Source organism: Phyllobates terribilis, unplaced genomic scaffold, assembly GCF_046119375.1.
Source record: "Phyllobates terribilis strain yellow unplaced genomic scaffold, ASM4611937v1 Scaffold_3__8_contigs__length_932513732, whole genome shotgun sequence".
Taxonomy (NCBI): domain Eukaryota; kingdom Metazoa; phylum Chordata; class Amphibia; order Anura; family Dendrobatidae; genus Phyllobates; species Phyllobates terribilis.
In genome coordinates this window covers 68,996,750-69,024,369 of record NW_027362763.1, presented here as the reverse complement: position 1 = coordinate 69,024,369, position 27,620 = coordinate 68,996,750, and the positions used below count along the sequence as shown (strand labels likewise).

Below are 27,620 nucleotides of genomic sequence, written 5' to 3'. Positions count from 1 at the left end.
GCAACCTGCTGGAGGTCAGTATAGAAGGACTAATAGAACAAGTCCCACACACTGCTAGAAGCCCAAATATTTTTTCAGAGCTAAATGAAGAAAAAAATTATTTTTAATTTGCAACCTGATGGAGGTCAGTATAGATGGACTAATAGACCAAGTCCCACACACTGCTAGAAGCCCAAATATTTTTTCAGAGCTAGATGCAGAAAAAAATTATTTTCAGTTTGCAACCTGATGGAGGTCAGTATAGATGGACTAATAGAATGATGCTATGCCCAAAAGATTTTACTTCACTAGGTGCAGTAAAAAAATTGGTATTCTATACACAGGTGGTATATCTTGCAACACAGATAGGCTACTCCACTGACTAACACACTCTGCAATAGGCCAAAAAGGATTAGCTTTGCTAGATTCAGCCAAATGCTGTGAAAAAAACTTGCACAGCACTGGCACAGACCTGCCTGGCAAAAACTGATAGGAACTGATGTAACCTAGTCCTGAAAAGGACTCCAATTACAATTAGTCTTTACTCCCACAATCTATCTATTTAAGAGCACAGACCTGCCTGATAAAAGTCGTAGGAAATGCTGTAACCTAGTCCTTAAAAGGACTGCAATCACAACTATTCCCTACTCCCAAGCTATCTGTATATTTGTGCGAAAATTGGCTTGAAATTAACAAGGTATAGCGCACACAGCAACAGCGGTGCCGTCTAACACGCAGCTGCAGCAGTGAGAAAATGGTGGCGACGGGGAAAATGGCTTGGTCTTATAGGGCAAGGACATGTGACATACACTGCCAATCACACATGCCCTTGCTTGTGTGAAAAAAAGCACTTCGCTCCGTGTGTGCGCTGCTGATAGGCTGACAGATTGCACCTCCCCACTGCAAATGCGGGAAAGAGAAAAAAAAATGGAGATCTTCATTGTTCCTGCAGAGATCCATCCCCTGCCCCTCCCCCCGCCCCGCTGTACACTCAAACTGCGTATTAACATTAATTTTCATCATTACTGAGAAAAAACCCAGTTATGATTTTGGCGCACGAACAGTTATCGAACATAACCTCGAACAGCCGAATTTTTCTCAAATTGTTCGTGTTCGCCGACCGGCTCGAACACCGCCCAAAACAGCTCGAATTTGAGATTGGCGAACAGTTCGAGTAGAACAACGCTCATCTCTACTCTGTATGTGGTAAAATTACGACATCTGGGTACCTTGATGTCATGACGTGCGCTGTGATCTTACATTGCTCAATGACTGGGCGAGAGATCCTGGTTTATAATGAAGAGGATGGTGATGTGGAGTGCAATGCCTTAAAGGAGAACACAAGACAGCTGAAAGTGAGCAATTAGTAGAGGGGTGGCCGGAGAGTAAGCGATGAGATGAGTATTAGTTTTTTTTTTGCTTTTTACATCTCACATTTATTATGCTCTGGGGTCCGGAAAAATAACTGATAAAATGTTGACCATACCTCTTGCTGTTTGGCCAAGAAGGCATCAATGAGGTTCCTCTGGTCATTTACATCCAGCTCCTTCTTATGTTTGGTAAATGTTCTTGTTATAAAGTTCTCAAACTCTTTAACATTTTCAAAAATTGTTTTGTGAGCTCCGGGCAGCAATTTTGCAAGAAATGGAAAACTGTTGTACAGCTACAGCACAAATGGAATAAAAAAGGAAAAAAACATTTTTACACATTGAACTTGAAGAATAATAACATATTCCCATCTTAAAAATATCATTTTGTTTCAATAAAAATGTTATATTTATTACATAAACATACGGATAATAAAGAAAAACAGACCAATAGGATGGTAGATGAAAGTCATAGGAAAGACCAACATATTAATTACTTACAATGACCCAGGGGCTGCTTAGAAGTTTCACATTTTCATTGACTATACCCATAAGCCTCAGTATGGTCGGATCCTCATAGTCAAATCTTTTACTCAGCAGGATGGACACAATTATATTGGTTACAGCAGCATAAATACTGGTCACGTTATCAAAGGGCTTGCCTGAAGGAAAGCAAATAATTGTTTTTATATTAATTTAGAAATCATTTTTTTTTTATATTTTCTTTGACAAATTATTGATTTACAGATATTGAAGTCCAGAAAGATATTAAAGTCAAGAATATTGTCAAAAAAAGGATGAATTAATTTCTCACCTTCATGGGACCTTAACTTCTGAATTAAGCATTCTGATTCCTCAGTGATCTTGTCTTCTATGGTTCTTCTCCCCATTCCATAATCTCGTAGGGTTGAAAGTGTAAATCTTCTCATCGCTTTCCAGTTTTCTCCAGTGGCAAAAACAATACCTGAGTGAAGTGAATACACATTATGTAATGGGTGTTGTCTATACATTTGCTTGACCAAAGCAAATCTTGATTACTTAGTGGTCTCCAAAAAACTCTGGAAGCCAACTGGATGAAATTATGCCATGAAATTCTATTTGCATCAAACTTATATGACGCAAGTTATGGTGCATACAGAGGTCTATTATCACTGAACTCAAGCACATCAAAAAGAAAAAATTAACACAAATTTTACTGTGAATTTTAAAAACATGATGTAAAGGTACAAAAAAAAGTTTAAAGGATAAGGATCCATAAGCTGGCACGTTTCAGGTTAACAACCCTTAATCATATCTTCTTAACCCGAAACACATAGCCTCATAGATGCATATCTTTTTAATTGTTTTGTACATTTACATCCTGTTTTTAAAATTCACAGTAAACGTTATGTTTTAATTTTCTATTTTTCTGGTGCTGAAGTCCTGATCTAGAGGACATATGTATCCATTTTGTACTGGAAGCCAGTCCGGTGTTTCTTACATTCCCTGCACCACATCCAACCCAAAGACTGTCCTTTCTAGTGCTTGTTATGTAGAAATTCTATGGATCTCCTTTTTGACACTCAAACTATTAGAGGTTGAGCTGAATATAGCACATATTGTAAATTTAAAGTACATTCTAAGGTCAAATAAAACAGACAGTATATATTTTTGTTTTCAATCATGTCTTCTTCTTAGATCCTTGCATCTTCATTTTTAGTCTGGTGTAGTTTGTTTCTCCGACACTAGGCATGTTTGGCACTTTTGGCACACATGTCATAAAGACAAGGGGCTACGCACATCATGTGAGACCTCATGCAATGCTATGACATGATGACATAGAGGAAGCCAAGTAAGAGTTGGAGGCACCGAAGATATCACATGCTGGAGAAAGAGACCACACCAGGCTGAAAAAACACACCTAATGCAAAATGGAATACCGGAATGAAAAATATGGAAATACTGAAGAAGAAGTTGCATTGAACCAAATGGACCGAAAAAGAAGACTGGATTGGGCAACAAGACAAATAAGGGCAGAGTGAAGCCCAAGGAGATCCATAAACATTTTGGATTTGAGTGAGTCCACATTTTTTGTAACATTCAATGCAATGTTCACCTTGAACAAATTCTCTCATCTCTAGTATGATGGTAATATTTTGGAACACACTTGCTGTTATATTTAAAAATGACATGGCAGTGTTACACAGTTTATTCCAGGTAATATTATTTGGATATGGTTCACAATATGGTGGTAATATGTGAGTTGTATACGGAAGTATTAACTTGTTTCTATATGGTGGCAATGCTAAGGCTAAAATAATGAAAGTAACTATCTTATATTATCAAGGGGCTTTGCCTACTTTCTTATTAAATGGGCTTGAGTGGGGTCTTAGATTTACAGAAACCCTGGTTCATTGATCAGGCACTTTCTAAGTGCAAGATCTACCCAGATGAAAACCCACAATGAATTTGTCTTTGATCTCTTGTCCTTCATCCTCACCCACAATTACTTTGCATTCAATGGGAGGACCAGCTCAGAGGGACAGCTATGGGGAATCCCTGTGCCCCATCGTATGCTAATCTCTTCCTGGGCTGGTGGGAGGAGACTGTTGTGCTACAGGAGTATAACTGGTGGTTTCCACATATTCTTTTGTTGACACGTTTAATTGATGACGTGCTGATTGTGTGGTCCGGATCCATGAAGGAGTTTGTTGACTTCATGAAATGCCTTAATGTGAACCAAAAAGGCATGAAATTCACATCAGAGATCCAAAGACATGAGATCACCTTTTTAGATATAACCATTAGTAGGAATCAGGAGGGGTTCATCACCCCTCGGACCTTTAGGAAACCAACCGCAGTAAACAGCCTCCTCAGATGGGAAAGCCATCACCCGGGTCCCCTTAGGAGAGGTATCCCCAAGGGGCAATTTTTGCACATAAGACGCAGCTGCTCAGATAACAATGATTTTGTGATGCAAGCTCGGGACCTAAGAACTCGTTTTAGAGAAAGGGGCTACCCAGAGAAGGTGCTGGATAGTGCCTTGGTATATGCAAAAAGCCAGAACAGACATGTTCTATTAAACCCGAAGAATAGGGAGGATGGAAATGGACTGATTAGAATTATAAGTACATTTGACAGCAGATCAAATGAAGTATACATCATCATAAAAAGACATTGGGGGATTTTAATGGCAGACCCGGACCTTAAGGGATAAGTGCCCCCACACCTAATAATTACATATAGGAAGGGACGTTCAATCAGAGACAGACTTGTACACAGTATGTACAAGCAACCAACCCATCAAGGAACATGGTTGGATCGGAAAATATACAGTACCTACAAATGTGGCAATTGCAAGTTCTGTCCCTGGATTAGACCTTGTAAAAACTTTATGGGATCTCTGAGCAATAAAGTCTTCTATATGAGAGACTTTGCTAATTGTAAGTCTGAGGGGGTAGTGTATATGGCTACCTGTTCGTGCCCCTGAAGCTACTTTGGTAAAACCAAGAGAGAGTTGCGGAGGCGAATAGGAGAAAATCTGGGGGACATAAGACACAAGAGAGATACACCCCTAGCCCGACACACGAGGGAATATCACCTCAATGATCCCAAGTCCCTATCATTTTGTGTAGTGGAAGTGATAAGGAAAAATCCACGTGGGGAAAATTGGTATAGGCTACTCCTGCAGAAGGAATGCCAATGTATATTCAGACTGGACACCCTCACACCTAATGGACTCAAAGAGCAACAGAATTTTTGTTGCTTTATTTGATTCTATAATCCGTAAATTACCGACCTGTATTGGTTTAATTATTAATTTATGTTTATCTAATATCATGAATTGGATATCAGATTATCTCTATGTATAGGGCACATAAGACATTCCACAAGAATTTAACCCCCTGATTAGGGACAAAATAATCTAGGTGATAAAGGGCAACACTCCATTTAAGCTGTCTTGTTATTGAGTATACTAATGAACATTGGGATCTAGAATGAGAAAAAGGCAAACAGTATGATAGAGAGAGGGTAAAAATTTTTATCATTGAGTTTCCCCACTTATAAAAAGGGGATATGCCGGGTATAGATATTATTAGACGGATAACCAAGACTTATCCTAGATCTGAGAGGGTTCCTCTATGTAGTAAACAACGTTATGTATAAGATATGAATGAGTGCTGAGAGTAGTACTCATTGTTTGAAGCTGCGCATGTGCAGTGATGCACTGCATATCGTACAGAGCGCTGGAAGTGTGTGTTGCCCGAGCAGTGATCCAACACATGCACTATAGCGCCGTGATCACTACTTCGGGCAGCAGACTCTAGACCCCGGATAGAAGGGACAGACATGCGTGTTGTACATCCTTAGTAACGAGAGCGCGGACAGCGCAGATGCAAAAGGTCCTAGAGGTGGGAGACTACGTCAGTCGTATTACAGATGGGAGGTAACCTCAGGGCTCCGGAAGGAGGAGTAGACATGCGCAATAGACACTGTGATACCTCTAGTGACTGAGGTCTGATTAACACAAGCGCAGTAGAAACAGGAGACAGAAGACCTAACCGGCTAAGAAGTAGGATTTGGCCCTAATTTAGGGAAGTGGTATTATCTTGATACTGCGTGGTGAGCCTTTATATGGAAGGGGATATGGTGGAATAATACAGCTCTTTGCAGGATGACTGGATCTTCTCCTGATGAACCACTTGCCAATGAGGAAACGCGTCGAGAAGTACTGGGGGCAACCCAATATCTTTGCAAGGTAAGTCCTACTTTGACTTTTCATATCATGTCTTTGTTATGAAACGAAAGATATGTCGGAATATCGGTTTGGCAGTTTAGAGTAGGAACCGTGTATTGAATAATATTGAGAACCCTAGGGACACTATATTGGGAATAGGATATTTTGTCAGGAATTGGGACATCTCTTGCAGGTTGCACCCTTGATATGTGTGTTGTATTGATGTAGTTTGGGGATCATTAGACATGAGTACATAGGCCCCACCTACATTTTCCTGCTGTTTTTAAGATAAGTGATTTGCTGCATAATAGGTTTTTTTTGTGTAAACTCACACCTATATACCATACATCTAGTGGCAAAAGGGTATCTTCATCGCCTCTGGTGAGGGGAGGTGTGGAAGTAATGACCATAATGGGTCAATATGTATTTATTTACCTCCACTAAGTCACTTTTTTATGGGCACTTTATTCACGTGTCATATTGTGATTATTAAAGATTATCTTTTATGAAAAAGGGTTTTTTGTGTGTTAGATGATAGACTATTTCCCTTTAATATTTAATCAAGAACGTGTGATCCAGTTTATTGCAGGTAATATTATTTGGATATGGTTCACAATATGGTGGTAATATGTGAGTTGTATACAGAAGTATAATCTTGTTTCTATATGGTGGCAATGCTAAGGCTAAAATAATGAAAGTAACTATCTTATATTATCAAGGGGCTTTGCCTACTTTCATATTAAATGGGCTTGAGTGGGGTCTCAGATTTCCAGAAACCCTGGTTCATTGATCAGGCATAGAAGAGTGTAAAAAACTCACTTGTTAAGAAAAAAGCCTAAAATAGTATTGGCCAAATATTTTTATTAGTTGAGTTTCTTAATTGCCCTTTATGTTCTAAATGAAATCCAACATTTAGAGGTGAAGCTATGAGAATTTTCAAGGTAGTAATGGTTTCAAACCCTTTGGTGCCTCAGAGGACCAAGATATCTCTCTGCTACATCAGAAAATATACATATAAGGTAGGAGGCCATGTTGCAGATTTTGCATTAAAACCGAGAAATTTAGTGCTACATTTCTCGTAAAGTCAAGATCACTTATCAATAATATCCAGTTTACGAATGACCCCTGGATGTTATGCAAGGACCTAACTGGTCCTTCATAGCCATAGACATTCTTTATTATAAAGCTTCTCTCCTGCTGATTGATGACAGTCCTGGACTGGAAACACGCTCTAAAACAGGTCATCCCCTTTAATAAAAAAGAAAAATGTTACAACCAATACAAAGACTCACCATGGCCTTTTATTGCTTCTGTAAACAATGGTATATTTGGCCTTTCTGAAAATAATTCTGCGTGGTTAATCAGAGCATCTTTAATGGTCTCATAACCACATAGGACGATGGATTTTGACATTCCTATCCGAAAACTGAAGACTGTGCCGTACTTCTTGGCCAACTATAAATACAAGAAGGATCATAAAGGTCACAAAATGTCCTAAAATTTACTTAACGCCCCCTCCATAAACATCTAGAACTAGTGGCCAGTTAAGACTATAGCAATTAAATAGTTCTTCAATTTCAATAAAGTTCAACCTACAATATCCTTACAACAGTAAATTTAAAGTCCAACTTTTCCCACCCAAACACTCCATTAGGTGATGTTGACTTTTACATTGTGGTTTTCATTTATTATAGAAAAATATCAACGTGTTAACAAATCCATCATAAAATAGATACCACTTGGACCCTACATAAGAGGAGGTTTTTCAAAGATTATACCAAAACTATAGGACAAGGCGAGGCATAAATGGAAAAAACACCATGCATCATCACTCTGCAATTCAAGGGAACTTGTCACTCAATTCAGCATTTCAGGAAAAGTATACTTAGAAGATGTGGCCTGGGACCATAATTAGAGATGAGACTAATCTGGTATCAGAATATGGCGGGCAATCGTGCAGCCAGACACTGATTCATGCTGCTCCCAGGTGACAGGTTACCATTAATGAATGCATGAATTCCACTAATACTACACATATAAAAAAAAGTTACAGTTTTGATCCAAATTGCGTAAACCATCCACCAGCGCCAAGGAGACATTATTGCATGGACCCTAACTCTACTGAGCCACCTATTTATGCGCCTTTGGCCTAATCACACAGAAATAATAAAAATCAAATCATTATGATGCTACAATTAAATAAGTTATAGTCTTCTACATTGATTGTAAATAGTGATGAGCGAACGTGCTTGGATAAGGGGTGAACTGAGCATGCTCGAGTGTTAGCCGAGTATCTTTGGCATGCTCGTATATTATGTTCGAGTCCCTGCTTCTGCATGATTTGCGGCGGTTAAAAAGCATCAACACATGTGAGGATTCTCTAACAAACAGGCAATCCCTGCTTGTGTTGAGGCTGTCTAACAGCCGCAAATCATGCAGACGCAGGGACTCAAACATAATATACGCCGAAGGTACTCGGATAACAGCTTGCTTGGTTAATCCTTTAACTCTTAAACGTTCGCTCATGACTAATTGAAAACCATCTATGGCCTCTATTCACAATGAAAAATTTTCTCTCTTCAGGATATTAAATCCTCCATTTTCTTTAGACATAAGAAACAAAGGTGGTAAATCAGTATTACCTGCACAAATGTTTTATGGGGTTTTCCTATGTCCATTATGTGGATGTTTCCAATGATTGGTAAAGGTTTTGGTCCGGGTGGGACATTTTTGTCATTTCCTTGTTTTTGGTTCCTGAATGTGTTCACCAAAAATAAGATGACAATGATTCCAAGGAGAACAGTGACCAGGTCCATGGTGAAAGGGAGTTCTGTAAAATTTTCAATTGAGATAGAAAGATAAGAGTTCACTTGAAAATAATATGGGGTCACAAAGACTGTTTAATTACTGCAGAAATATGAATAATAAAACTACAAATGAGTTAAATGAATAACTACAAAAACAAAACAAAACTGACCACAGTGAGTCTATCTGCAAGATCTTCGGCATGATGAATCATTGTTATAGAAAACTTGCAGAAAAGGCATGAATATAAAGAGATAAATAAATAGATAGAAAGATATATATGAAATTGATTGTAAATTAATTGGCCCCCCAGCCAAGACAAGTCATACCTTTCTTTCATAGAACCCTAACTCTATCAACCTTATCTCTTATAGCCTGAGGCATGTGAGGAATATTCAGCCCACTGAAGAGCCAGTTGCCAACTCTACATGCACTTTAAATTTTTAGGCTTTTGATCAGGGAGAGGTAAGTTTGATAGAAGCCTAGGGTCTAGTGATGAGTGAGCATGTTCTGTTAACCCTTTTGGTGAGCATGCTCGGGTGCTTGCCGAATATCTTCAGCATGCTCAGCTGTTTTGTTTGAGTCACTCCGTGCGCATGATTTGCGATGGTTTGACAGCTTTAATACATGTGAGGAATGCCTAAGAAACAGGCATTCCTCACATGTATTAAAGCTGTCAAACAGTCCCAAATCATAAGCATAGAGTGACTAAAACATAACACCCGAGCACGCCGAAGATATTCGGAAAACACCCGAGCATGCTTGTAAATTTCGAGTAACAAGCATGCTCGCTCATCACTACCAGGGTCCCTTAAAGGAAAGGTCGCCTTGTCATGGCTTACGGGCACAAATGAATTTACCAATATGACAGTAATGAAGTCCAAATTTCATGTATAAGGTGTTGGCTAATATCTGGTTGCGCAGAGTGATGTGCTGCACTTTTTGGTAGATAGATCTTTTTAATTGTTCGCTACAATATATATTTGAGTCAGGACTTTAGCTCACAGAACATTTTTAGTCTGGTGTAGATTGCTAAGAACAGGACAAGCTAGGAATGGTTTTAAACATGTGAATGCAAATAGTGATGTCATTCACTAACAGCAATCTATCATCTTTAAAAGAGTTAAGAATTGAAGCACAAGAATTGAATTACATAGTTACAAACTATATTTTTCGGACTATAAGATGTACCAAACCAAAAGACTCACCCCAAATTGTGGTGAGGAAAATAAAAAAAAATCTTAAATTGGGGCCCATCTTATAATCCAAATATAGCTTACCTGGGGGCAACAGCGGTGGAGAGGGGTCACAGAAGGCAGGGTCGCTGCTGTAGGAAGCGAGTGGCGGCAATAGTGAGTCGATGCTGATGGCCCTGGGCTGAGAAGAGGGGGTGTCCTGGCGATGCGAGGCTGTGAGCCCTAGGCTTCAAAAAAATTCTGGCGGAAAGGCAGGAGCAGAGTCCCCACTCTATACAATGATTTCCCAGTAGTGGGCTTCAGCAAAATGGATGCTGGAAGTGGCTCATGAGCAGATTTAGATCTTTCATTTAGCATTGCCGGGACATGCCTTCCTCCCAGCCCAGGGCCCGAAGCATTTCCCCTCTCCTGCTGCCGCCGACTTCCTACAGCAGCAAACCTGCCTCCTGTGACCCCTCTCCATCGCCGGTGCCGTCATCCCCACCGGTAAGCTACATTCGGACTAAAAAGAGTCACCCCTATTTTCCTCCTAAATGTGGAGGAAAAATGCATAATATAGTCTGAAAAATACGATAGTTACATAGATTGAATAAAGACCTAGGTCCTTCAAGCTCAACCTTTCTCCACCAATTATACATCTTGTCACTAAATTAACTATGACCCACAATGAAATCCACTGGTTTAGCTTTGTCATACTTGGTGCAAACCTTTTTGGCATATGACAACTTTTTCTTCCTTTTGGGAACATACACAATATAGATTCTGAGTCTCATAATTGCACATACTTAAAGCCATAGGTAAGGCAAAACTGATGTTGTACACAAATAAATTCCCCATTGATGGATGGAAAGCTTCATTTTGAGAAAATGAAAAGTAGGCACTGCTGAGTTTCGAACTCAAGATCTCCTGCTTATAAAAGTGGCGCATTAATCCAATAAGCCACAGCAACACCACCATTCATCAAGTGCTTTTCACCAATCTTCTCGCGTCAATTTGTAGCAAATTTTATCTCTGATAGTGGCATCAAAGAATCAAGGAAAACTTATTTAAACAATTCCTTTCATGTTAAATTTTGACTAAAATATTTATTTTCTTAAATGATTTCCATTTATTTAGACATCATCTACATAAGACTAGAAAGCAAGTGAGAAGCTGCACACAGATTACTCGACTACATTGTCAGGATTCCACAGTATTAAATATAATAATAAATATATGCAAGAGCTAAGAAATCAAGAAAAGTGTAGGACAATATAGAGAATGTGTCCTCTTACCTGGAGCCCTGTGGTGAGGAGCGCACAGAGTTTTCTCTTCTGTCTTCTGCACTCAGAAAACTTTTATATCAGCATTAGGACTTTACAATATCTGTAGCTCCACCTCATACTTAACACCTAGGAAGCTGTGAGAAAATAAGTCGGCAGTTTTCATTGAACGATCTACATTTCAAATACCATAAAGTTCCTTACATAACATATTAAAGGGAACCTGTCAGTATCTTTTTACATATGGAAGTATTGGTATAGGTATACAAGTGGTTGCCCCCTAATAAGAATGATATTTTTTTGTAGAGCTTTGATGTACCAGTCAAGAGAAATCTTGTTTAGAAAACATATGCAAATCAAGAAGGAAGTGCACCTGGGGCGTGTTACTATAATATGACTGCTTCTTCAAATGCAGTGACACGCCCCCAGAGCACTTCCTTTCTGACTTGCATATGGCTTATACACTAGATTTCTCATAACTGGCACATCGGATCTCTACAAAAAAAGTATCATTGTTGTTGAGTGACCAGTGCCTATTCAACCAGTACACTATTTTTTTTTTGTAAAAATGACTGACAGGTTCCAGTTAAAAGAACAATGTTTGATATGGATAATGAAGGTTTCTAACATTATTAAATTAATGGACGAGCAAATTAATGAGTCATAGGAAATTCTTACCATTATCACTGTTGTCATATTTATCATACCATTCTGCCATTTTATAAAGTTATTTTGTAAATTGTCTTTTTTCAATTTTGAGTTTCTGCAGAAATTTTAATTATTTTTCCATTACATCACCATAGTTATTCCTCCTATTATTCCTGACACCTCTCTTGTAGAGAAAGAACTCGCTTCACCCCTGACTTGTTGCTCGTAAAGTCTTCTAGTCGGTCAACACCCTTCTCTCTCTACTTTGCAGGTTGTCAGGATTCCTGATAATCTCTGACTTTTACACCCTATAAAAAGAGCAAAATCCATCACAAACAACAGATGACACGATAAAGGAAAAAATTCTTTAGTGACATGGAAGAATAATTCAGAAAACAAGCTGATTTTGTCATTTTGATGAATTTCTATATTTATTGATTATCCCCTTAGCATCTTCACATTTCAAAAGCCAGAATATTGTATTATTTCATTAACTTAGCAATATGAGTTCTTTATACCATTATTTTAATAGCTATATGGAGTGTAGAAGTCGCCCTTGTACTCAAGAAAGCCCAAAATCCCCACTGCCACATAATATGACACCAGGATGAAGAATGACACAAAACAGTGTGAGTAGGGATGAGTGAGTAGTGAAATAATCAGACTCACTATACTCGTAATGAGTAGGTCCCATTACTCGGGTACTTGTTACACTCCCTGACAGAAGTTATGTCGCTTATCCATGTTATGTAAATAAACGCTTCTAACCTGATGTTAAATTCATCCATTGGTTTTATAAATTACTCTTTTGAAAGCTGAAACCATCCCAAATTTGGTTTAGGTAAAGAAAATAAATTGGCATCAATGCTGAAATATTGATCATTTAATGTACACAGGATGGTCAGATTTTTGCACGACAAAAGTTTTGTCGCCTGGTCATATAATGCACCCAATCCTAGTTTGCATCCTCACCAGTGCTCAGTAAATGATCGGTTAATTAGTGGGTGTGTATAAAAAGAAACCCAACACCCAAGACCTTCACTTGAGCTCTGACAACATGCCAAAAATCCACCCTGCGACCAAAGCCTTGATTATCAAGAGGCTGAAGACCAGATCCACTGCAGAGGTGGTTGGCACCTTTAATGTGTCTCAGCGTCAAGTACAAAGAATTAAAAAAAGATTTGAAGAGACTGGAGATGTGTTTGACAAGCCCAGGTCCGGCAGACCCTGCAAGACAACTGCTCAGGAGGAACGATTGTTGGTTAGAAAATCCAAAGCAAGCCCCTCTTCCACTGCAGCAGAGCTCCAACAGGCTTGGTCACCTCAAGTCCCTGTGTCAACTAGAACAGTTTGTAGGATTCTGTCTCGAAATGGCCTGCATGGTCGAATCAGTGCCCAGAAGCCAGCACTAAACAAAAGGCAAATAAAAAACCGTGTGGCATTTGCCAAGTCCCACAGCCTGCTAAACAGATGGATGCTGGAAAAGTGGCAGAAGGTGGATTTCTCTGATGAATCTTCAGTAGAATTATACCACAGCCGCCGCAAATACTGCAGGAGACCTACTGGAGCCCGTATGTATCCAAAATACACCCAGAAAACAGTTAAATTTGGAGGTGGAAAGATCATGGTCTGGGGTTACATTCAGTATGGGGGTGTGAGAAACATTAGAAAGGTGGAAGGCATTATCAATAGTCTAAAATATCAAGAAGTATTAGCTACCTCTTACATTCCAAATCATAAAAGGGGTCAAATTCTGCAGCAGGATGGCGCTCCATCTCATACATCCATCTCTACAACAAAGTTCCTCCAGGCAAAAAGATCAAGGAGCTCAAGGACTGGCCAGCAGTCACCAGACATGAACATCATTGAGCACGTTTGGGGTAGGATGAAAGTGGAAGCTTGGAAGACAAAACCAAAGAATCTAGATGAACTCTGGGAGGCATGTAAGACTGCATTCTTTGCTATTCCTGATGATTTCATTAATAAATTGTATGAATCATTGTTGAACCACACGGATGCAGTGCTTCAAGCTCATGGAAGTCACACAAAATATTAAATATGACTCTAATAGCACCACAACTTCATTCACCATTGTTATGCAACATATATTTGTATTTTAAGATAATTATTTGTTTGAATATCACATTACTTTCTGTGGGCGACAAAACTTTTGTCTTGCCAAAATCTGACCATTCTGTGTTCATTAAATGATCAATATTTCAGCATGGATGCCAATTTATTTTCTTTACCTAAACAAAATTTGGGAGGGTTTCGGCTTTCAAAAGAGTAATTTATAAAACCTTTTATTTACATAACATGGATAAGCGACATAACTTCTGTCAGGGAGTGAACGAGTAGCGAGCCCAATGTAAGTCAATGGGAAAAGCGAGTAAGCCAAGTAATTGTCTGCTGGAGCCTAAAAAGCGGTCTGGGGGCTGAGGAAAAGGCTGAAATGGGTGCATGATTGTTTAAAAGCCGGCCCCATACTCACATCCCCGCAGCCTCCCATCCCGATCCTCCGCTCCCTCGCCGCCTCCCATATCTATCCTAAGTTAGGACAGGGCGGGGAACGTGATTGACATGTTTCTATCTATCTAATCTATGTGTGATGCTCAATTCTTTCAGTTCTAAATTGTTGGGTACCAGTGTATGTCGCTGATGAATTGCCGGCCGGCTTTTTTAAAGAGACGGGTGCATGAAAATCGGAGGGCACTAGTGTGTTCCAAGTGCCCTGCTATGTTTTTAATGCACCCTCCTATACACCCTGCCTGCCTGTATGTCTATATATTCTGCCTGCCTGACATTAAATTGAGCACTGTTCCCATCGATTTGGGCATTTTTTGACTATCTGCAAACAACCAGGGGGGAGCACCTGAGCATTTTAGTGCTCTCTTATCACTACTCAGCTACATCTCTGGTAGAGATTCTCTACCAGTGATGTGGCTGAGCTTTGCGGCCGTGGGAAAGTTGATGTGAGTACATGCAGTCATGCATGAACTCACATGAACCCTCTGAGGGCATCGCGGCTACTTCAAATGAACAGCTGGCCAGCATTAGCTGATACCTCAGCTGTTCATTTGAAATAACTGGCGGGAAAGCCGGCATTGAAAAGACTTAACCGCCGGCTTTCCCATTCGGTGCTGCGCTCCCCGCTGACTGATGTACACTCCCTGCTCCCCCGCCGCCTTCTATCCCAATCCTAAGTTAGGATGGGGCGGGAAGTGAAGCACCACGGAGCAGGGAGCGTACATCAGGGAGCGGGGAGCGCAGCACCGAAAGGGAAAGCCGGCGGTGAAGTCTTTTCACTGCCGGCTTCCCCGCCCGGGTACTTCGCTCCCCGATCACTGGTGCTGCGCTCCCCACTCCCTGGTGCTTCCCTCCCCACCCTGTCCTATCTTAGGATCGGGATGGGAGGTGGTGGGGGGAGCGGAGGATCGGGATGGGAGGCTGCGGGGAAGCGAGTATGGGGCTGAATGATTGTTTAAAAGCCGGCGGCTTTTTACCGCCGGCTTTTAAACAATCATGCACCCATTTCAACCTTTTCCTTAGCCCCCAGACCGCTTTATAGGCTCCAGCAGACACTTACTCGGCTTACTCGCTTTTCCCATTGACTTGCATTGTACTCGTTACTCCTAGCGAGTGATCACAAGGAAACTCCGGGAGTAATGAGTAGCCCAAGTACAGTACTATTTGGCGAGTACCGAATAGTAACGAGTATACTCGCTCATCCCTAGGTGTGAGCTCTTGGGTAGATTTTGCTTTGACTTAGATGTTACAAAATTATACTAAGCCCCCTCTCCATGGGTCCTATAGCAGCAGCATACTGGCTGCTACTATATTACATGGCCACTGACTGTATTTAGCCATATTAACATTAAAGTAGCATATACGGTAATATAATATCATATTTTCACTACTGTTATTAACTGACACTGCACACACTTTGCCCAGAGTATTCCTTTAAGACTACTAGTGTTGTGTTTCATGGAGAGAAAAACTCATTTCACCTTTTTCTCTGTTTGTGTACTGCTTATCTTCTATATTGCTTGGCAACTCTCCAATTTGGCCCTATCTGCACAAACTGTAGTTGCATAATAGGGTATTTCCATGAAAAAAGTTCATTTTTAAGAAATACGTCTTGAAATAATAATAAGTTCCACAATTGGATGAGTTGAAAAATAAATGTTCCTGTGCTGAGATAATCTTATAAATGTGTCTCTGCTAAGTACTGTGTTATTTTATGTGTCTGACCATGCAGAGCAGTTCCAGTTCATGGTTGGCACATACCACAGATCCTGACCAGGGAAGCATGAGTTGCTTGTCATAATTAGAGATGAGCGTTGTTCTACTCGAACTGTTCGCCAATCTCAAATTCGAGCTGTTTTGGGCGGTGTTCGAGCCGGTCGGCGAACAAGAACAATTTGAGAAAAATTCGGCTGTTCGAGGTTATGTTCGATAACTGTTCGTGCACCAAAATCATAACTGGATTTTTTCTCAGTAATGATGAAAATTAATGTTAATACGCAGTTTGAGTGTACAGCGGGGCGGGGGGAGGGGCAGGGGATGGATCTCTGCAGGAACAATGAAGATCTCCATTTTTTTTTCTCTTTCCCGCATTTACAGTGGGGAGGTGCAATCTGTCAGCCTATCAGCAGCGCACACACGGAGCGAAGTGCTTTTTTTCACACAAGCAAGGGCATGTGTGATTGGCAGTGTATGTCACATGTCCTTGCCCTATAAGACCAAGCCATTTTCCCCGTCGCCACCATTTTCTCACTGCTGCAGCTGCGTGTTAGACGGCACCGCTGTTGCTGTGTGTGCTATACCTTGTTAATTTCAAGCCAATTTTCGCACAAATATACAGATAGCTTGGGAGTAGGGAATAGTTGTGATTGCAGTCCTTTTAAGGACTAGGTTACAGCATTTCCTACGACTTTTATCAGGGAGGTCTGTGCTCTTAAATAGATAGGTTGTGGGAGTAAAGACTAATTGTAATTGGAGTCCTTTTCAGGACTAGGTTACATGAGTTCCTATCAGTTTTTGCCAGGCAGGTCTGTGCCAGTGCTGTGCAAGTTTTTTTCACAGCATTTGGCTGAATCTAGCAAAGCTAATCCTTTTTGGCCTATTGCAGAGTGTGTTAGTCAGTGGAGTAGCCTATCTGTGTTGCAAGATATAACACCTGTGTATAGAATACCAATTTTTTTACTGCACCTAGTGAAGTAAAATCTTTTGGGCATAGCATCATTCTATTAGTCCATCTATACTGACCTCCATTAGGTTGCAAACTGAATATAATTTTTTTCTGCATCTAGCTCTGAAAAAATATTTGGCTTCTAGCGGTGTGTGGGACTTGGTCTATTAGTCCATCTATACTGACCTCCATCAGGTTGCAAATTAAAAATAATTTTTTTCTGCATCTAGCTCTGAAAAAATATTTGGGCTTCTAGCAGTGTGTGGGACTTGGTCTATTAGTCCATCTATACTGACCTACATCAGGTTGCAAATTAAAAATAATTTTTTTCTGCATCTAGCTCTGAAAAAATATTTGGGCTTCTAGCGGTGTGTGGGACTTGGTCTATTAGTCCATCTATACTGACCTCCATCAGGTTGCAAATTAAAAATAATTTTTTTCTGCATCTAGCTCTGAAAAAATATTTGGGCTTCTAGCAGTGTGTGGGACTTGGTCTATTAGTCCATCTATACTGACCTCCATCAGGTTGCAAATTAAAAATAATTTTTTTCTGCATCTAGCTCTGAAAAAATATTTGGGCTTCTAGCAGTGTGTGGGACTTGGTCTATTAGTCCATCTATACTGACCTCCATCAGGTTGCAAATTAAAAATAATTTTTTTCTGCATCTAGCTCTGAAAAAATATTTGGGCTTCTAGCGGTGTGTGGGACTTGGTCTATTAGTCCATCTATACTGACCTCCATCAGGTTGCAAATTAAAAATAATTTTTTTCTGCATCTAGCTCTGAAAAAATATTTGGGCTTCTAGCAGTGTGTGGGACTTGGTCTATTAGTCCATCTATACTGACCTCCATCAGGTTGCAAATTAAAAATAATTTTTTTCTGCATCTAGCTCTGAAAAAATATTTGGGCTTCTAGCAGTGTGTGGGACTTGGTCTATTAGTCCATCTATACTGACCTCCATCAGGTTGCAAATTAAAAATAATTTTTTTCTTCATTTATCTCTGAAAAAATATTTGGGCTTCTAGCAGTGTGTGGGACTTGTTCTGTTAGTCCATCTATACTGACCTCCATCAGGTTGCAAATTAAAAATAATTTTTTTCTGCATCTAGCTCTGAAAAAATATTTGGGCTTCTAGCAGTGTGTGGGACTTGGTCTATTAGTCCATCTATACTGACCTCCATCAGGTTGCAAATTAAAAATAATTTTTTTCTTCATTTATCTCTGAAAAAATATTTGGGCTTCTAGCAGCGTGTGGGACTTGTTCTATTAGTCCATCTATACTGACCTCCATCAGGTTGCAAATTAAAAATAATTTTTTTCTGCATCTAGCTCTGAAAAAATATTTGGGCTTCTAGCAGTGTGTGGGACTTGGTCTATTAGTCCATCTATACTGACCTCCATCAGGTTGCAAATTAAAAATAATTTTTTTCTGCATCTAGCTCTGAAAAAATATTTGGGCTTCTAGCAGTGTGTGGGACTTGGTCTATTAGTCCATCTATACTGACCTCCATCAGGTTGCAAATTGAATAAAAAAATTTTCTGCATCTAGCTCTGAAAAAATATTTGGGCTTCTAGCGGTGTGTGGGACTTGGTCTATTAGTCAATCTATACTGACCTCCATCAGGTTGCAAATTAAAAATAATTTTTTTCTTCATTTAGCTCTGAAAAAATATTTGGGCTTCTAGCAGTGTGTGGGACTTGTTCTATTAGTCCTTCTATACTGACCTCCAGCAGGTTGCAAATTGAATATCATTTTTTTCTGCATCTAGCTCTGAAAAAATATTTGGGCTTCTAGCGGTGTGTGGGACTTGGTCTATTAGTCCATCTATACTGACCTCCATCAGGTTGCAAATTAAAAATAATTTTTTTCTGCATCTAGCTCTGAAAAAATATTTGGGCTTCTAGCGGTGTGTGGGACTTGGTCTATTAGTCCATCTATACTGACCTCCATCAGGTTGCAAATTAAAAATAATTTTTTTCTGCATCTAACCCAGCCAATAGTTTTGGCCTAATACCACAGTTTGGCCACTCAGCTCTGCTCGGTTACCATCCATTGTTTTTTTGTGCAAACAACTCCAGAGTTGTGAATTAGTTAACCACCAAAATGAGTGGAAAAAGGCCTGCTGCTGGTGGAAAGGGGAATAGGCGTGTTGGGAAGGGGAAAAAAGGTTGTGTCCATGGGGTAGGTGCAGAAGAAAGACCATCTTCCAGCCAAACTAAAATGTCTACTTCTTTTAGCGGACAATGTGATAAGATCCCTTTCTTACGGCCACGCCAATCGCTACAAATTCCAGATGAGGCACAAAAACAGCAGGTGCTTCAACGGATATCAAGTGCTCCTTTAAGTGGGCTCTCCTCCACATCAACTTCAACATCACAAATACTCCAGTCCTCAAAGGTGTCACCCAAATCGCACTTGCTTCCTCACAGCTCCCAAATCTCCAGCTGCCCGTCTGAGTATGAGGTAGAACAGATGGTTGAGTCTGCAGAGCTGTTTACTCATACTATAGCCTGGGAATCAGAGGTCGACTCCAGCGCTTCTGTGAATCCAGACGAGGAAATGATCTGCACTGATGCCCAGAATCTTTATGAGTCAGATCCAGGACCAGACGCAGAAGGTTCTGACCATAATGTAGACCCTCATTCCCAAACTGTAACTCCTGTTGGTGGAGACAATGAGGAAGACGATGATAAGACTCAAATACCTGATTGGAGCGACAACTTTAGTTTTTTGTCAGGGCAGGAACAGGTTGGCTCTGAGGACGACGGGTGTGATAACGCACAGGGTGATGATGATGAGGTCGGAGATCCCACTTACTGTCAACCCACAGTCAGCCAAGAGATGAGGTCAGCAGAGGAGGTGGAGGAAGATGCTAGTGACGACGAGGTCAGGTTGCGCCTTCCTGGACAGAGACGTAGTACTGGAAGCACGTCAACAACTGCATCCTCAAACACAACTCTGCCTCTCACCACAAGTCGTGGTGGCTCTTCAGGTCGCATGGGTGCTAAGCCTTGCATAGCCTGGGCATTTTTTCAGATCGATAAAGATGACCCAACTCGTGTTATCTGTAACATTTGTCAGCAAAAGCTAAGTAGAGGCCAAAAAATACATAGTTTGAGTACTTCATGCATGAACCGGCACATGGACATGAAGCATAAGTTGCAGTGGGAAGCTCAGTGTGCTACAATGCGGTCTAGCCGGCCGGGCCAACCACCGTCTGCCATATCTTGTGCATCCGCGGCCTCTTCATCCTCTGTGACTGGGGGGACAGCAGTCACACCTGTTTTGGGGCGCAGACCTGCCACCTCTTTACCCGCAACAGCCAGCGTGATTGGCAGGTCATCATTTTCTTTGGAGGTGGTAACACCAGCTGGTCTTGAGCGCTGTCCGACATCGATAGCACCACCTTTGGATCAAGGCAACCTAACATGTCCGCCTGCATCTTCCTCACAGACCGGCAGTTTGCCGGGGACACCCTTATCAACCCCGTCTAAGCACAATAGCCAGCCCTCGGTCCCTCAGATGTGGACAAGTAAAAGACCATTTCCTCCTAGCCATGAGAAAGCTAAGAGGTTGAATTTCACCATCTGCAAGCTCTTGGCTACAGAAATGCTGCCTTTCCGCCTGGTGGACACAGAGGATTTTCGAGACCTTATGTCCGTCGCAGTGCCCCAGTACCAGATGCCCAGTCGGCACTACTTCTCAAAGAAAGGTGTGCCTGCGCTCCACCAGCATGTCGCACACAACATCACCGCTTCTTTGAGAAATTCTGTGTGTGACAGGGTGCATTTCACCACAGACACTTGGACGAGTAGGCATGGACAGGGGCGTTACATGTCGCTGACTGGGCATTGGGTAACTATGGTGACAGCAGGACAAGGGGCTGCTGTCCAAGTCTTGCCGTCCCCACGAGTTGTGCGTCAATCCTCTTTATGTCAAAGTTCCACCACTGCTTCTGCCTCCTCAACCTCCTCTCGGTCTTCCACCTGCACCCAAAGCCTGTCTGGTCATGCCACAAGCTTTCTAACTGCGCAGAAGGGATCCTGCACACCTCCTTACTATGCTGGCAGTAGGGCTCAACGTCATCAGGCGGTTTTTACATTGAAATGTCTGGGAAATGTGAGTCACACAGCTGAGGAGTTGTGGTCAGCTCTGGAGAACCAATTTCATGAATGGTTGTCTCCACTGGACCTGAAACCAGGGAAGGCCGTGTGCGACAATGCTGCAAACCTGGGTGCGGCCCTTCGCCGGGGCAATGTCACACACGTGCCTTGTATGGCTCACGTGTTGAACCTGGTTGTCCAGAAATTTTTAGCCCACTATCCCAGACTATATGGCCTTCTGCAGAGGGCACGGTCGCTGTGTGCTCACTTCCGCCGTTCGCATCCCGCAGCTCAGCGACTTACATCTCTACAGAAGTCGTTGGGCCTGCCACTTCACCGGCTAAAATGCGATGTGCCTACCCGGTGGAATTCAACTCTGCACATGTTGCAGCGACTGTGGCAGCACCGACAAGCCCTGGTGCAATACGTTCTGACGTATAGCCTGGGCCAACGAGATTCAGAGGTGGGGCAAATCACGCTGGAGGAGTGGTCTCAGATCAGGGACCTATGCACCCTTCTGCACAGTTTTGAAATGGCGACGAAGATGTTTAGTGCTGACGATGCCATTATCAGCATGACTATTCCGGTGATTTACATGCTGGAGCACATGTTAAACAGAATTCGGAGTCAGGTGGTGGCACAAGAGGAGGTGGAGGAAGTAGAGGAGGAGGAGTTGTATGCGGAAGGGCTAACATCTGCAAGGTCCAGACGGTCGGCAGCACCAAGGCGGCAGGCATGTGAGGGTGGGGGAGATGGTTTTACCAGGGCGCATGGTAGCAGCCAAACTAGTGAGGAAGGTGCAGGAGCCCAGGAAGAAGTGGAGGACGAACTGATGGAAGACTCATCAGATGAGGGAGACCTTGATCACATTTCTGTTGTGCGAGGTTGGGGGGAGAGGACAGAGGAAGGAAGCATGATTGTTACCTCGCCACCAACACAACAGGGACTTGGTGCTCCTGGATGCGCAACACACATGAGTGCCTTCTTGCTGCACTACCTGCAACATGACCCTCGAATTGTGAGAATTAGAAATAATCCTGACTACTGGGTTGCCACACTGTTAGATCCCCGGTACAAAAGTAAATTTGCAGAAATTATTCCTGCCATAGAAAGGGATGCACGCATGCAGGAGTATCAGCAGAGACTGTTGCAGAATCTTACATGTGCTTTTCCACAAAATACCAGTGGTGCACGTAGTGAATCTCACAGTTCCAACTTGCCAACCGTGGGACCGTCAAGTGTTCAGCACTCAAACCGTGACAGAACCACAGTATCTGCTGGTAACATCAATTTTGCGGAATCATTTCACCACTTTTTTAGCCCATCCTTTGCAAGGCCACAGGAGACAAGAAGTCTGACACATAGTCAACGCCTAGAGACGATGGTACAGGAGTATCTCCAAGTAAACATTGAAGCCACGACTGTGTCACTGGACCCTTGCTCCTTTTGGGCTTCCAATCTGGATAAATGGCCGGAGCTAGCCCTTACGCCTTGGAGATCTTGTCATGCCCGGCAGCCAGCGTTCTGTCTGAACGTGTGTTCAGCGCTGCTGGTGGTGTGCTGACAGATAAGCGCACGCGGCTCTCCACTGATAATGTAGACAGACTCACGTTCATAAAGATGAACAAATCATGGATCCGAAACGACTTTTCTACCCCTGTGTCATCCTGGGGAGAGTAAAAGCTTGATGATTGGTTAAAATCACCCTACCAACCGTTTTAAGCTTTCAAATTACTAATCATGTTTATCTGTATCTTGACTGGAAAATAATTTGGGCTTTGTAGCAGTGTGCAGCACTGATCCTATTAGGCCATCTATACTAAAGCTTCACCAGATTTAAAATTAAAAATAATTTTTAGCTGCATCTAGCCCGGAAAATAATTTTGGGGCTCCGAGATGCGTAAGGCACATAAGTGCCTTCTTGCTGCACTACCTGCAGCATGACCCTCATATTGTCAGAATTCGAAGTAATCATGACTACTGGGTTGCCACACTCTTAGATCCCCCAAACTTTTCGATCAACCTTTTCATTTTAATAAAGACCAAAAAAATGGTCATTTTTGAAATTATAAGCGTTAACAGGTTGTTAGAAACTGAAATCAAACAGTTTTCAACTCAAAACTTTATTCTAGGTGATGTTACATTTTCACATAGGACCCCTTGTTCGAAAGGAGCTTCTGAACTCTCTCGTCCATTGAATTTGTCAGGTTTTGGATGGTTTCTGCTTCAATTGTTTTGCATGAGGACAGAATACCCTCCCAGAGCTGTTGCTTAGATGTGAACTGCCTCCCGCCATCATAGACACTCCTTTTAATGATGCTCCAAAGGTTCTGAATGGGGTAGAGGTCAGGGGAGCATGGGGGTCACACCATAAGTTTGTCCCCTTTTATGCCCATATCAGCCAGAGATGCAGATGTTTTATGTGCAGCATGAGATGGTGCATTATCATGCAGAAAAATGATCTTGCTGTGAAATACACGGTTCTTCTTCTTGAACCATGGCAGGAAGTGCTGTTTGAGAAAATCCACATACATTATGGAGTTCATCTTTAGCGCCTTCAGGGATCCTAAAGGGGCCGACAATCTCTCTCCCCATGATTCCAGCCCAAAACATTACTCCACCTCCTCCTTGTTGGCGCTGTAGCCGTGTTTGCGTGGGGTGTCCATCAACCAGCCATCCTCCACTCCATCCATCTGGACCATCGAGCGCTGCACGGCACTCATCCGTGAACAAAACAGTTTTGAAATCAGTCTTCATGTAATGTTTGGCCCACTGGAGCCGTTTCTGCTTGTGTGAAGTGGATAGAGGAGGTCGACAGGATGGCGCATGCACAGCTGCAAACCTCTGAAGGACCCTGCATCTTGTTGTTCGGGGGACGTTGGAGGCACAAGCAGCTTCAAAAACTTGTCTGCTGCTATGACAAGGCTTTTTTGCCGCTGCTCTTTCAACCTGACGTAATTGCCTGTAGGAAAGAGTCCTCAATTTGCCTTTATCAGCACGCACACGTGTGTACTGTGAATCAGCTACATACTTCTTGATTGCCAAGACACTTCATCCTGATCATCGCACAATGTTGATTGTAGTCATGCCTTGACCTAAACACTCCACAATTTGTTGCTTCTCAGCAGCCGACACATCCTTTTTCTTTCCCATTTTGGCAGAAAATGTAGGCTGCTGAAAAATGTGAGAGAGCCTTCTTAAGTAGTCTTGCCTTTCATTGGACACACCTGCCAAACTAATTAGCACAGGTGTCTGCAATTGCTTACAGTGATATAAAGAGCCCTGACACACATCACCATCAATGAGTTTAACTGACAAACAAACAAATTCTTCCCTTATCACTCCTAAACACTTTTTGTATAATAATTTGGAACGCAGTGTACATGTGCTTTTCCACAAAACACCAGTGGTTCACGTAGTGAATCTTACAGTTCTAACTTGCCAACCGTGGTCTGTATGGAGTTGTTCAATAAAGGGCCCAAAATTAAGATAACATAGATGGGAGAGGTCTCTATGAATAGGAATTCCTAAGTATTTGATACCCTGTGAGGGCCAGGCAAAGGGAAAGTTGGACTGGATGGAATCCTATATGGATTTGGGGAGGGAGACATCGAGGGCCTCAGACATCGCTGCATTGATTTTAAAATTTTACCATGTAACAAAGTGATCTATTTCAGCCATAACAGCATGGATGGATATATGTGATTGAGTGATATATACTAGGACATCATCAGCAAATAGAGAGCACTTGTACTCGGTGCCTCCCACCTCAATCCACCTAATATTGGGGTTATGGCGAATTGATGAGAGCAGGTGCTCCGTCACTAGGATGTATAAGAGAGGGGACAGAGGACATCACTGCCTTGTCCCATTGGTGATTGTGAAAGGTGATGAAAATGTTCTGACGCACCCCCTGGGCCTTGGGACACCCGGAGCCGGACCCTTTTTGGTGGATGCTGGTGGTTGTAGTCTTCGTGGCGGCGACCCAGTTCCGTTTCTCAGGGCGGTCAAACCAGTGGCGGAACTATTTATGTGGTTTTCATGTTTAAATGTCCGACTACGCCACCCGTGGATTGCGGTCAGAGTGAACCGCCGCTACAGGGCAGACCACTGAGGCTGGTGTTGTGGGTGCAGCAGAGCGTAGCATAACTCCCCACGGGAGGAGTATAGCCTCAGGGCAGTGTATGCGGAGGATGGGGGTGATGGTGCAGGGCAGCAGCAGTAACGACACGGAGTCAGTGATGCAGTTCAGGGCCTTTACTCACAGTTCTTATTATCCAGACCACGTCTGCAGGTAACGGCTGCCCACGTCGTACTGTGCTCACCAGGTGAGGGGCTCAGACAACTCCCAGATAACTTTGGAGCACTTCACAGGACCCCCTTTGTGTGTGCTTTGTCTGGCCTTTCTTACCAACACTTCTGTCCGGCTGCCTCGGGCCTCCTCTTGGTAAACTTGGCGCCAGTTTCCCTGACCCTATGTGGTGCCTTCCTAGCGGGTGTAGCGAGGGGCTGCGCCACATAAAATGTCAGAGCCTCCGGTTTCTAGCTGAGGGTCGTTTCCTGCCTCCACTAGTTCGGGGACCGGTCTCCCCCTTTGGCCTGACCCCTCCACGCAGGTGGATTCGGGCGTGCGGTGGCGACTCGCCCGTCCGCACCCCTGGGATCCCTTCATTCCTCGTTCCTGGAGCCTTCTCCGCTCCTCTTCCTTCCTTCTCCCTCTTCCAGGCCTGGGCCTCTGTTACTAGGCCCGCCTCCGGAGCAGAGCTCATGCAGAGCCCCTGCTCCCTGCCACTTCTGCTCAGACTTCTCTGCACTGAACTAAGATGGTGCCCACCTTTTATACTCCCTTCTCAATGCACCCAGGAACTGCTTCCTCCCTGCTCCTGCACTACAGGGTTCCCCTTCCTCAGTGTTCCCTCCCCCCACTCCAGCCAGGGACAGGGACTGTCGTGCCCATCTCAGGGGCATATTGGTCGCCCTGCCCCACGGCAATGTGGTGTAATGCATGCAGGTGTCGGGTCCTGATCCACACTCCATCCTTACCTGAGAGTGAGATATCACACCTCTGGGTGAGGTGCAATACGTCTTTAGCAACCGAGCCCTCAGGGTGCTACAGTTCCATTTATCTTCAGCCTAGGTGACGTATTGCGATACAGGGCCGTGATTTTGGCTATAAAAGGGTCCCCTAGACCCCTACCCCAAGCTTTTTAAGAGAATCATATATGGCGTGCCAGGAGACTCTATGGAATGCTTTCTCAGCATCCAACGAGAGTATCTAATTACAAATTTTTAACTGCATCTAGCCCAGGAAATACTTTGTGCCTAGTAGCAGTGTCTGCTAGTAAGCGGATTATCCCAGCTGTTAAGCAAGCTGCACCACCTGTAGTTTAGACACTTAATTTTTTCAAAGGAAATGCTTCGGGACCATGGGATACTTAGTGAAGAGCATCAGGAGGCACCCCAAGGCATAGGGGCTGGGACTGGCAGTAGGATGCCTTGCGGTGGACAGCCGAGCTCGATCCTTATAAAAGCTTTTTAACTGCAGCAGCTTTAGTGGACGCTACTGGAGCTGGAATTACCGCGGCTGCTGGCATGAGACTTGCCCTCCAATAGATCCTTGTAAATGGATTTAAAGTGTATTCATTCAAATTAGAGAGACAATTTAAATTAAAAAGCTTAGAGCTGCCTCCACCACAGGGGGGCTCGCTCGACCCACCAGCGGACAGGCACCAGTATTGGGAGAGGGGGGCTGGCCGTCAGGGTTCACCGCGGCTCTGGCACAAACCCGGCGACACGGAGGTGGCACGGGCAGGAGCGGACTGGCCGTGTCGGCTTCTCACTTTTTGGATTTTAGAAGGGCATGACATGCCTATATCTGTGTCTCCCCCTCCTTTTACTCCTCCACCTCTTTTATTTTCGCATGACTATATGTACTTGTCACTTTTCCATGTGTTAGTTATGTCTTCTGAGCAGTTTGTCAGCTTTTGGACACCTTTGAAGGTGTTTTCTATGTGTTTCTATGTGTTTTTGTTTGCCTGCCATTGGTTTTAACGGTGTTCGAAGGTGTTCGACGAACAGTTCGACGAACAGTTCGGCGAACACACGGGTGTTCGACGAACCGAACCGAACTCGAACACTACGGGGGTGGCTCAACACTAGTCATAATTGAGTATACAGACAACACAGAAGGAGCTTAAAGCTGAGGTAACACATTTTCCTGTGTGTTTTATCACAGGAGCGAGTATTTTTGCCATGTCACTAGATCTGTGAGCTTATCATAAATCAAATCAGTGATGTAGGAGCTCCGGTGGACATTGTCTTAAAAATGAAAATTAACAACTTTTTTAGTG

General features: G+C 42.7%; 1 protein-coding gene across 2 annotated transcripts in view; it reads right to left on the bottom strand.

Annotated features, from left to right (window-relative positions):
- Window positions 1-11,444, bottom strand: part of LOC141258826 (cytochrome P450 2C29-like) — a 34,130-nt gene extending 22,686 nt beyond the window's left edge. For both annotated transcript variants that reach the window (XM_073673990.1, XM_073673992.1), the window contains exons 1-6: window positions 11,339-11,444; window positions 8,706-8,893; window positions 7,356-7,518; window positions 2,161-2,310; window positions 1,848-2,008; window positions 1,466-1,642 (exon numbers count right to left, since the gene is read on the bottom strand). In XM_073673990.1, coding sequence (XP_073530091.1) covers window positions 1,466-1,642; window positions 1,848-2,008; window positions 2,161-2,310; window positions 7,356-7,518; window positions 8,706-8,879 — 825 coding nt within the window. In that variant the 5' untranslated portion in view covers window positions 8,880-8,893; window positions 11,339-11,444. The remainder of the gene's footprint in view (window positions 1-1,465; window positions 1,643-1,847; window positions 2,009-2,160; window positions 2,311-7,355; window positions 7,519-8,705; window positions 8,894-11,338) is intronic.
- Between the last annotated feature and the right edge of the window lie 16,176 nt (window positions 11,445-27,620).